Source organism: Anabrus simplex, chromosome 2 (assembly GCF_040414725.1).
Source record: "Anabrus simplex isolate iqAnaSimp1 chromosome 2, ASM4041472v1, whole genome shotgun sequence".
NCBI classification, from domain to species: domain Eukaryota; kingdom Metazoa; phylum Arthropoda; class Insecta; order Orthoptera; family Tettigoniidae; genus Anabrus; species Anabrus simplex.
Genome location: NC_090266.1, coordinates 973,151,810 through 973,164,053, shown reverse-complemented (window position 1 = coordinate 973,164,053; position 12,244 = coordinate 973,151,810). Strand labels below are relative to the sequence as shown.

Here is a 12,244-nt window from a genome sequence, read left to right as displayed (position 1 = left end):
TCATAAGGAATGGCGATATTGGCATTGTTCCTACCTGTCACTTTCATATCATCAGTATCAAAGATCAGATTGAGAGAGATTGTAAAAGTCAACAAAACTTGGTCTAGCCTCGACTGACACCAATTTGCATGTGGATAGCCATCATGCTTGCAATTCTATCTGCTAAGCTCTCTATTTTCCTTCATTTTATTAAAGCAAGGTAACTAATAAAAGTATATGGAAAGTAAAGGTAAATGTAAGAAAGTAACAGTATATTATCAACGTATAAAAGTATATGGAAAGTGAAATTAAATGTGAGAAATTATCAACAAAAGCTTATGCAAATACCAGATCAAGGTGACAATACTTCAAAACATTCAAAAATGCCCAAAAAAGACAACAGATTTTTAGACATTACAGTGGAATTAAGATAATTATTGCAGGTATTGTGTTATTTATCACACTATTCAACTATTTCAGAGATTATTTTTAATGTATTGCTTTTAAGATCACATGGTTTATAGGAAAGAGATCAAACCTGATGAAAGATCCTCTTTAAAAATATCTATGACCTGCAGATGAACACACCAAAGCAAAGAATATTTTCAGAAACCAAACTGCTTTGATGAGGAGAGAGCATATCTAATCATAGGTGGCAGTGTGTGAAGATGTGGAGATTGTCCTTGTCCTTTTGTGTTATGTGAGTTCTCGTCTCCTCGTACTCTTGCTCCATCTTCCCACACTGACCTGCCATTATGTTCGCCTATTATGTTTTCTCTCTCTACATACATGACATGATTTGACACTTGTTTGTTGCTTTCCAATACTTACAAGAGGAAAATGCGATGCTCATCATCCAATGCAAAATTAACATTTGGAGAATTTATACTACCTAATATCTGTCATAAAAACCTATCAGAGATTATTCACGTTAAGAAAGTTATGAATTACAATATTAAGATTTTTAACCTACAGTCATGTTTATCTACTTAAACCAAACCCCATGGCACTACACCCTAAAGCGCCTTCACCTGCCAAGCAACCGCTGCTCAGCCGAAAGGCCTGCAGATTATGAAGTGACGTGTGGCCAGCACAACAAATCCTCTTGGTCATTATTCTTGGCTTTCTACACCAGACTTATCCTTTTAGCTGGTTATAAAATGAAATAATATTTTCTGCATGCAAATTATACTGTTATTCATATCCCTCTTTCATTTACCCTCATTTCATAAAATAAGCTAAGTTTAACTAATTACTATTTAAACTAGAGACATCTATATCACAGCATGAGCTTTCTCCCTTGCTCTGAACACTGTGAAAAAGCAACTACCTCACAGCAGAGTCAATTCCCTCTTACAAGTTAATTGATTGGTTAAATGTAAATATGCAGATAACTAAGTTTTACAAAGCAACATAAGTGTTAAAGAGACTACTAATTATTTTTAATTAAGTACTGTAGTTTGCAGAAAATGTATTTAAGGGGTAAAATCAATCCTTGCAGTGTAGTGCATTTTATCACACAATAATGGAATTCCACACATAAGCCCTGTTAAATTTTACAAAAATCAACACACAAATATTATGTTTGATGAGTAAAAATATACTTTAGTCATGATACTTGATTAAATTATGAAGGTGAAATGTTAAAATGATAAAATAAAATATAAATTGCAGAATGGGTCAAAATTAAATGAATATTTTTGGAAATTTTTGCAACCCCTTTCAAGGTTTAAGGAAATACGAAGAAATATTAAAGTAATCTCCCCAGGCTGGATATTTAAGACGAAAGGAATCTCTTTGTTAATTTCAATAATGAATGTTTTGTGAATGTGGACTCAAAGTTCATCATCTAAAAATCTTTGCATACAGTTTCAATCACACTGTGAAACAATGGAAAGCAGTGGGTAAAATATATATTTTCATCATTCAGACTATTTACCACATTTATCTGGCATTACATAAGCTTGTAGTTAACAATATTAAACTTGCAGTTAACAATATTTTCTTGAAAAATTCAGAGTGAAAGATTTAATATCAAAAGAAAAATAGTTCTAGAAGAAATGAAAATACAGTAAAGGTGTTGAAAGAGTCTTACAGGGCTGTTTAAGAAGACAGGCAGAGACAGGATCACCAGTATAATCAGGGAGACAGCTGCAAGAAGGTGCATGATTGATCACACGACACTCTGCATTCAGGCCACAAGTGCCCGGGCAGGGGTCGCGACATTTGTTGTTTACGCAAGCTTTGCTACGGTCACAATCTGAATTGATGACACATTCAGGTCTGCAGCCTGTGTAGGGATCACCATAATATTCAGGAAGGCAAACACAAGAGCCAGCACCATTTCGTTCCTTACATACAGCATTTGCCCCACAAGGAGAAGGATTGCAAGGGTTCCTAGGTCCCTCAGTTGGAACAGGAACTGAAAAATGATAAAGATCAAGAATGATGGCCAGTTACCACACACGTGAAAAAAATAGCACATTCCTTATACTTACAGAATGTGATTCACCTTATAATAATAATAATAATAATAATAATAATAATAATAATAATAATAATAATAATAATAATAATAATAATAATAATAATAATCTTATACAGGGTGTTTAGGAGATAAGTAGAAGTACTTTTTCTGCTGGTTATTGGTAGGGACCTGAATACATTTGTTGTCAAAATAATGTCCTTTTTCAAAAATAAAAAAGGAAGTAGTAAATTTTACATTTGTAATTCAGGTAGTATTTAATGACGAAAGACATGGGGCTTTGCTGACATACAGTACAATATTTTCCAGTGTGAACATGTTTACTTCTTGTATGCAGAACATTTTTATACAATGTGCACCACCTGAAAGATGCAGTGCAGTGGTGTATGGAATTATTTCTTACACATTACTCATTTATACATTCTGAAGCTGCAGTAAAGTGATGTGTATGGCTGCAGTGCAGTGATGTACTTAGAATTACTTTCTATACATTATGCATATAGAATATGCAGGTAGAATATGCACTGAAGGTGCAGGAAACTGATGTGTATGGCTGCAGTGTAGTGATGTACTTTTAATTGCTTCTTACACATTATGCATGCATAATATCTGAAGCATGGTTACAACTGTAGGGCAAATGAAGCTACTACCTACCTCAAGAACATCACACTCTATTTAAAGCTCCTCCCTTGGACAAACCATGCACTAAATTGAAAAAATCATTTAACGAACAGCAGATATTCACCCCTACATTCTGAAACGTTATTTATACATATCTCCCAAACACTCCATATAAGGGAAATCATGTAAATCACATTCATTATTCAGAATATTATAGTGACAGAAAGTATACAAGAATTTGAGAAATGAATGAAGGGAATAAGTCTTTAAGATATTCAAGGTAATGTAAATAACAACATAGCATATCACAATGCAGTGCTTACTCTGAGATATAATTGAACATCCTGTAAATGGATCACCAGTGTATCCAGTCACGCAGTAACACATTGGGGCATGTTTCACCACAAGACATGTGGTATGAGGTCCACATGAACCTGGACAAGGGTCTCTACACTTCTCCTTTTGACAGGCCAAATTACTAGGACAATCAGCACTGATAGTACACTCAGGTCGGCAATTAGGTGGTCGCCCCACATAATCAGCAAGGCAAGAACAAGCTGGAGTATTGCCAACTACCCGACACTGTGAGTTAGGACCACAAGGTGAGGGTACACAAGGATTACCACTTGGTTCTTGCTGAATAGGACGTTCTAGAAAGAGACATAAGGATTGCATGCTAGTACATTCCACAGTAAGAAAGATCAAGCAGTCTATAGAATGAAAATGCAAAAGTAATTATGTAACATGCAAAAGATAGGAGTTCTTACTTTCTTCCTTGAGACAGCGAGAGAAAGGATCCCCAGTGAAGCCCAGAAGACAGGTACATATAGGGTTATGGTTCACCACTTGGCACCGAGCATTGAGCCCACAAGTGCCAGGACATGGATCTATACATTTCTGATTTACACATGCTTTATTCTGAGGGCATTCTGTGCTCACAACACATTCAGGCTTGCAGTTTGGTGGGGTGCCTACATAATTTGTCTGGCATGAGCACACAGCATGACCATTTGTAACACGGCACTGGCTATATGGTCCACATGGAGAAGGCTTACATGGGTTCTTGGCTGGTTCATCCTTTGGAACTATAGAGCACAGAAATAAGGAAAATGTTTCACTGGGAAATTAAGAAACTAGAAACTTAAAATTATCTTTAAATGTGGTTCATGCATATTTGATTTTAAAAATTATTTGCATCTCATAAATTCTAACAATCTTATCCCCAAAAAATGACTGAAGGTGAATGATGTTTGAGACAAGATAATGAGACAGAACTGGCTACAGTTTCAAAGCACAGATTAAACAATACCACATATTTTTAACATGTCATAATGAAGGAAATAAATAACTGTATGCTTATTAACAAAGAGCAACAATTCATTTTAGGGGCAATATGAGCCTCAGAATGTTCATTTCTAAGGCCCAGAAAGTATCCATAGAACAATCACACGAGTGTGTCATAGCGAAAGATTTTTAGACAAGTAATTATGGCCCTTTTGTTTTCTTGTAACAAGCAGTGAATCATATACATTATTACAAACCATTAATCTCGTCATTATTCTGTATTGAAAATAGCTAATCACAAAGTTTTTTTTTTGCTAGCGGCTTTACGTCGCACCGACACAGATAGGTCTTATGGCGACGATGGGATAGGAAAGGCCTAGGAGCTGGAAGGAAGCGGCCGTGGCCTTAATTAAGGTACAGCCCCAGCATTTGCCTGGTGTGAAAATGGGAAACCACGGAAAAACCATCTTCAGGGCTGCCGATAGTGGGATTCGAACCTACTATCTCCCGGATGCAAGCTCACAGCTGCGTGCCTCTACGCGCACGGCCAACTCTCCCGGTAATCACAAAGTTTACACAAGGAGTAATTCTAATACCACGTATTCAATACAATTTATTCCGCGATTGTGTGGTCAAATGCACATAGAAATTACCAGAATTTTAAAGGTACATGTTTCCCCACTATTTATTGGGCATCAGCAGCCTCGTTCAATCTTAAAACACACACTGGTCTTAGGAATCTTATCAATTTACAAAAAGCATATTGATGAACACTTACAGGTGTTGATATTGTGATTGCATAATGATTACAGCACAAAAAATACTGAATAAAATTGTCACAATTATTTTTAGATGAACGTTTTAATTTTTCAAAGTGATTTTAGTATATGTATCTATTTTATTCAATATTTTTTGTGCTGCAATCATTATGCAACCACAATATCAACACCTGTAAGTGTTCATCAATACGTTTTTTGTAAATTGTTAAGATTCCTCAGGCCAGTGTGTGTTTGTAAGACTGAACGAGGCTAATGATGCCCAATAAATAGTGGGCAAAACATGTACCTTTAAAATTCTGGTAATTTCTATGTGTATTTGACCATACAATAGTGGAATAAATTGTATTGAATAGGTGGTATTAGAATTACTCCTTGTGTAAATTCTGTGATCACATACATTATTTCGATATGAAGCAGAACTGATTATTTCTTCAACTACATATAGGGTTGCATTTTTCCAGTGAGATGTGACCACCTTACTGACATGCCTCTGTTTAAAGTTTTCTCAACAAAATATTACATTACCACTCGATCAGTCACAGAAAACCCCAGGGCTTGATGCTTTGGAATTATTCTCCCACATTACCCCATGTTACACAATGTGTGCCGTTCCTCGGAAGTTACATCAAACATACTGGTTATATGGTATCACAGCTTTAACTCTCAGCACTTGAATTAGTTTGTCTGGCTACACAACTCTACAATTATTTATTTTTCTGGAAAAGTATGGGTGTAGTGCTACCTATTCTTATGGCAAAAAGTGAACAAAAGCTGAACTGAATCTGTTTACATGATTAAATAAATCTGGAAATGAATTTGTAGGTATGCTTTCATTGTTCACTCTTACTCTCTGAATAGTACATCTCAAAGCAAATATCTCGGTGAAGGCCTAGTTTCGCTTGCAAAGATTTTGAAGAAGAAATGGGTTTCTCTTCACCTTTCTCTGTTCTGTGTACTGTATTACTGTACTTAGCACAGTCCTTTGTAATATTCCGAGCATGTGCCTAGATGATGTGTGACTCTCTGTTCAGTGGCCCCTCATCTTGACTGAAAACAATAAATTCCACAGACCGAAAACTGGTATTTTATAGACGTGATACTGTCCAAGAGTTGCTGATAGCTTAAATGGTGCCATTAATATGAGCTGTTCTTGGAATAAACATGTCGTCCCTTTCTCTTTTATTTTTCTTGCGGTTTAACATCGCACTAACTCAGATAGGTTCTCAGCAATATATAGGAACTTCGTTATTGTCACAGAGTCTATGACAACTTGAGTTTCATCTTGATGTTGCTGATGTATGTCATACATGCAATAAATTTCATGATTTTTCTCTCACAATTCATGCATTGTCTACCACTTTAGCACTGCAAACTCAAAATGAACTGCAGAATATAATCCACCTATTATGAAATGATTAGGAGTTGGAAGGAAGTGGCCATGGCCTTAATTAAGGGGTGAAAATGGGAAACCACAGAAAACCATCTTCAGGGCTGCTAACAGTGGGGTTCGAACCCTCACAGTTAATAATTTAGTAGTTGCAAATAAAATATATAGTTACTGTATATATTTTATGAATGAAAAAAGAATTTAGTTGTTGTTTTCCTGTTTCCAAGAAAGCAGGATGATTCTGGCTGAGAATGGTGGCATTTAAGGGCATTTAAGTGTAATAGTCCATTGTTGTTCGCTTCTACACAGGGAAGAACTCCTGCCAACAAAATTCCTATACCTGGCAACCACTAGCATTGTTAGCCATTAGAATGGATGTTAAACAAAACCACTACACATTCATATTTCTGTAGTAGTAGTAGTAGTAGTAGTAGTAGTAGTAGTAGTAGTAGTAGTAGTAGTAGTAGTAGTAGTAGTAGTAGTAGTAGTATGCCCTCAGCTACCAAACTGCAGATAGTTTCATTTGTTATCATTTTGGTTGCTTGCACATCAATTTTGGCATTCTTTTTTTTACCACATGGCAGAGAAACCGGGATTCTGTTGTGTAATTTATGACTAAATTTTAATTAATTTTATCGGATAAACACCAATATCACAAGAGATCATTTACGGATCGACATCATATGAAATGGAGTGCCAAATGGACTCTTTTTTGCTCTTCAAAAATCTGACTACCCCTCCAATACTCCGATCTTAGGATTTCGACGCTGATACACTACCACTGATTCATAGAGGAGCTCAAATTTCTATCATCTGATTGTAAAAATTTAGAAGTGATATTTCATCACCCTTAAATCTCTTTCTCAAACATCAATCCTTATTCATAGTTTGGGTAGGAAGAAATTAAAGCTTCAAAAGATCTTTAGTACATATGATGAAAAAAATAAAGACATGCAATGTATAAACATGAGAAGAATGAAGGCAAGTCTTACTAGATGGAGGAAGATGGCAAGAGTTGAGAGGGTTCCCAATATACCCAGGTAGACAGTTGCAAGAAGGAGCATGATTCACAACTCGACACTCAGCATTCAAGCCACAAGTTCCTGGACAAGGGTCTCTACACTTATTATTCACACATGCTTTGGTTCTGTCACAATCAGTGTTCAAGACACATTCAGGTCGACAGCCTGTATATGGATCTCCAAAATATTCAGGCAAACATGAGCAAGAGCCAGCACCATTACGCTCTTTACAAATTGCATTAGCACCACAGGGCGATGGATTACAAGGATTTCTTGGAGTTTCCACAGGAGCAGTTGCTGTAAAAGATATTATGATTATGTGACGGGAACGTAAATGATAACATTTCGTACACACCACAAGATAAACAATGAAACATCCATTATCTTTTTTAATCTAGTGTTCTTACTTGGAGTTGGTGAGCATCCAGCAAATGGGTCACCAGTAAAGCCTGCCTGACATTTGCAAATAGGTGCATGCTTAACAACCACACACGTAGTATGAACACCACATGAACCAGGACACGGATCTCTACAAAGTTCACTCTGACAAGCCTTATTGCTTGGGCATTCTGCATTGATAGTGCATTCTGGTCGACAGTTGGGAGGTCGCCCGACATAATTTGATAAGCAAGAACAAGCTGGGGTATTGCCAACTACCCGACATTGAGAGTTGGGACCACAGGGTGAAGGAATACAAGGATTACCACTTGGCTGTTGTTGAACAGGACGTTCTAGAAAGAGACAGTACATGCAAAGAGAATGAAACATGAACAATATAGAGTTATAAAAGAATAAACGCATATGTCCAAAACAAGAGACTGAAATCTAAATAAAGAATTTGCAATAAAAGAATTTAACATGTATTCAACATTATGCATAATTTCATGCTGCAAGCAAAAGACAGAGTCCTTACTTTCTTCCTTGAGACAGCGAGAGAAAGGATCCCCAGTAAAGCCCAGAAGACAGGTACATATAGGGTTATGGTTCACCACTTGGCACCGAGCATTGAGCCCACAAGTGCCAGGACATGGATCAATACATTTCTGATTTACACATGCTTTATCCTGGGGACATTCTGTGCTCACAACACATTCAGGCTTGCAGTTAGGTGGGGTGCCTATATAATTTGTCTGGCATGAGCACACAGCATGACCATTTGTAACACGGCACTGGCTATATGGTCCACATGGAGAAGGCTTACATGGGTTCTTGGCTGGTTCTGGTTTTGTAACTGAAGAAAAAAAATAAGGGAAAAAAGGTGATTTACAGGCAGAAAATTAAGCTTGAAACATATCAGTTTAAGCAAATCCATACTAAGAAGAAAAATAATTTAATAATGATGCATATGTTGTTTCACAATGCCACAAACTAAATCTTGGGAAATAAAAAAATAACTGTATGTATGATGGATTGTTTTTCTCAAAAAGACAATGTATTTGTTTAAAAATAATTTCAAACAAATGGAATATATAGTGCTCAAAGTCATCTCCAGATTTCAGGCTTGGAGATATGGGACTTATCTTTCTTCAAACCAAATGTCCTCTGAAATTCATGTGAGAACAGGCATTATTGTTACTGTTACTAAAAATGATCTAACATTATTGCATAGCAATATAATTGAATATCAATTTTTCAAATATAGGTAGCTCAATCCTTATTTGGGTAATTTTTCAATAAATTCTATCCAGCAGACGTGAAACATCACATACAATGATATGAAGAGAGAAAGTAAGAAAAGGCAAATCTTACTAGATGGAGGAAGATGGCAAGAGTTGAGAGGGTTCCCAATATACCCAGGCAGACAGTTGCAAGAAGGAGCATGATTCACAACTCGACACTCAGCATTCAAGCCACAAGTTCCTGGACAAGGGTCTCTACACTTATTATTCACACATGCTTTGGTTCTGTCACAATCAGTGTTCAAGACACATTCAGGTCGACAGCCTGTATATGGATCTCCAAAATATTCAGGCAAACATGAGCAAGAGCCAGCACCATTACGCTCTTTACAAATTGCATTAGCACCACAGGGTGATGGATTACAAGGATTTCTTGGAGTTTCCACAGGAGCAGTTGCTGTAAAAGGATATTATGATTATGTTACGGGAACGTAAATGATAACAATTCATAAACACCACATGATAAATAATGAAACATCCATTATCTTTTTAAATCTAGTGTTCTTACTTGGAGTTGGTGAGCATCCAGCAAATGGGTCACCAGTAAAGCCTGCCTGACATTTGCAAATAGGGGCATGCTTAACAACCACACACGTAGTATGAACACCACATGAACCAGGACACGGATCTCTACAAAGTTCACTCTGACAAGCCTTATTGCTTGGACATTCTGCATTGATTGTGCATTCCGGTCGACAGTTGGGAGGTCGCCCGACATAATTTGATAAGCAAGAACAAGCTGGGGTATTGCCAACTACCCGACATTGAGAGTTGGGACCACAGGGTGAAGGAATACAAGGATTACCACTTGGCTGTTGTTGAACAGGACGTTCTAGAAAGAGACAGAAAATGCATGCCAGAATAGTACACAGAAGGAAAGTAAAAGAAATAACACATAAACAGAATTCTATCAAAGTGAAAGCAAGAGAAATGCAGAGTTAAGCTATAAGTTCAAGAAATTCTAGTAGTAGTTTAAATAAGTCTGAGTTTTAACAATATTAACAGATAGCTTCATAAAAGAAATGCATAAAATGATTCTTACTTTCTTCCTTAACACAGCGTACAAAAGGATCACCAGATAGCCCCAGAGCACAGCTACATATTGGATTATGGTTGACAACCTGACAGCGAGCATTAACACCACATGTTCCTGGACATGGATCTGAACACTTCTGGTTGATACAAGCTTTATCTTGGGCACAATCGGCACTCACTACACATTCAGGTCGACATGCTGGAGGAGAGCCATAGTAACCAGCCTGACATGAACATACAGCATGCTCATTTGCAACTCGGCATTGACTGTATGGCCCACAAGGGGATGGCTGACATGGGTTCCTTGGTGCTTCAGTGACTAGAGGAGATAGTGATGGGGAAAAAAGAAGATAGAAGCTTAAGCCACCAGATCAGTTTAGAGAGCATATGAATTACAATATAATCATACATAACGGTTATTATTGAAACATGTAATATATAAAATATATATCAGTGTTTATTTTCAATCAGCCTGCATTCATGCTGCATTTTTCATCATTACATGTTTCAATATATACCAAATAATGTATAAATTAAATAAGTTTAAAATCAGAATAAGAATTAAAGCAAGCAAAGAAACTTAAGGTACCCATGTGAAAGAGATGGTCATGTAATTATCATAAATTAAAAAGGCATAAAGAAGACAGAGAAAGCTTACTAGTAGGAGGTAGTTGGCAATTGCTCAAAGGGTCTCCAATATAGCCAGGAAGACAGCTGCATGAAGGAGCATGATTTACAACTCTGCACTCAGCATTTACACCACAAGTTCCTGGGCATGGATCTTGACATTTATTATTAACACAGGCCTTTGTTCTAATACAGTCTGTGTTCAACACACATTCAGGTCGACATCCTGTGTAGGGGTCTCCAAAATATTCTGGGAGACATGAGCAAGATCCAGCACCATTGCGTTCTTTGCAGACTGCATTGGCACCACAAGGTGATGGGTTACATGGATTTTGAGGAACCTCCACAGGAAATGCTGCAAGTGAAATGATAAACTCCAGGGTAATAAAGGCCATTTTTACCTTTATCTTGAATATCAAAAAATAACTACAACCAATCATTCTTTACAACTTTAAAGCACACAGAGCACATTTAGACCTGTCATCGGAGTTGCATTAGTTTGAAACATACAATGTTCAAGAATTATAAACATAGCTACATAGCTGTACATTCTAAGACATTCTAAGAAGTGAAAAGGCATATCTGAATGATTTGATCGTATGGTAGGATCAATGATCTACTTGTTAGGCCCCTGAAAACAACAACAACCATCATCATCATCATCATCATCATCATCAACATCATCATCATCAACAACATCATCATAATCACCATCATCATAATCATCATCATCATCATCATCATCATCATAGGTCATGGCAACTTAAATTCTGGGAGATGCTGGATGCTGAAAGAATGCCCTATTTCAAGTTCCAGAACATCTTCCCCAGCCAAAGTCACAACCAAGTTATTAGGGAGAAAACCATACACTTGAGTTGAAGACCATGTGTGGTTTCCTCAGTTTCTTTGCCCCTGCTTGCGACAGCAGTAACAACACAATGATTAAGATTCGAAAGAATTAATATGTTTAAGACTAAAAGTATAAATCATGAGATCTTGGCTCTGTTTCCACTATGTATAACTCTGAAATTGCAACTAGGCTTTGTTAAATGCTTGAAGGACAGTAAACAAAATGAAATGGAAATGGATTGTTGTAAATTAATTTTAAAGATTTTAAAAATATTCTAATAGGTAAAATCCGTTTGCCAAAACATAAAGTTAAGTAAACTGCTACTTTTGAGCAGCCTCACAATCTTATCCAACTTGAAAGGAAGGTAACGTATCTCAGTGAATTCATTACAGACTAAGAAAATACCATATGCAAGGTATCATCAGCTTTTTAACACAAATTTACCTATCAAATATCACTTTCACTGATAATGCTCTCAGTTACCTTGTCCACTCTA

At 36.7% G+C, this 12,244-nt stretch overlaps 1 protein-coding gene across 1 annotated transcript in view; it reads right to left on the bottom strand.

The window, feature by feature from the left end:
- dpy (dumpy) overlaps positions 1 to 12,244 on the bottom strand; it is a 562,668-nt gene that overhangs the window by 232,768 nt on the left and 317,656 nt on the right. Inside the window, 10 exon segments of the mRNA XM_068226068.1 lie at positions 2,075 to 2,401; positions 3,409 to 3,735; positions 3,853 to 4,170; positions 7,528 to 7,854; positions 7,965 to 8,288; positions 8,471 to 8,776; positions 9,307 to 9,633; positions 9,745 to 10,068; positions 10,279 to 10,581; positions 10,906 to 11,253. Coding sequence (XP_068082169.1) covers positions 2,075 to 2,401; positions 3,409 to 3,735; positions 3,853 to 4,170; positions 7,528 to 7,854; positions 7,965 to 8,288; positions 8,471 to 8,776; positions 9,307 to 9,633; positions 9,745 to 10,068; positions 10,279 to 10,581; positions 10,906 to 11,253 — 3,231 coding nt within the window.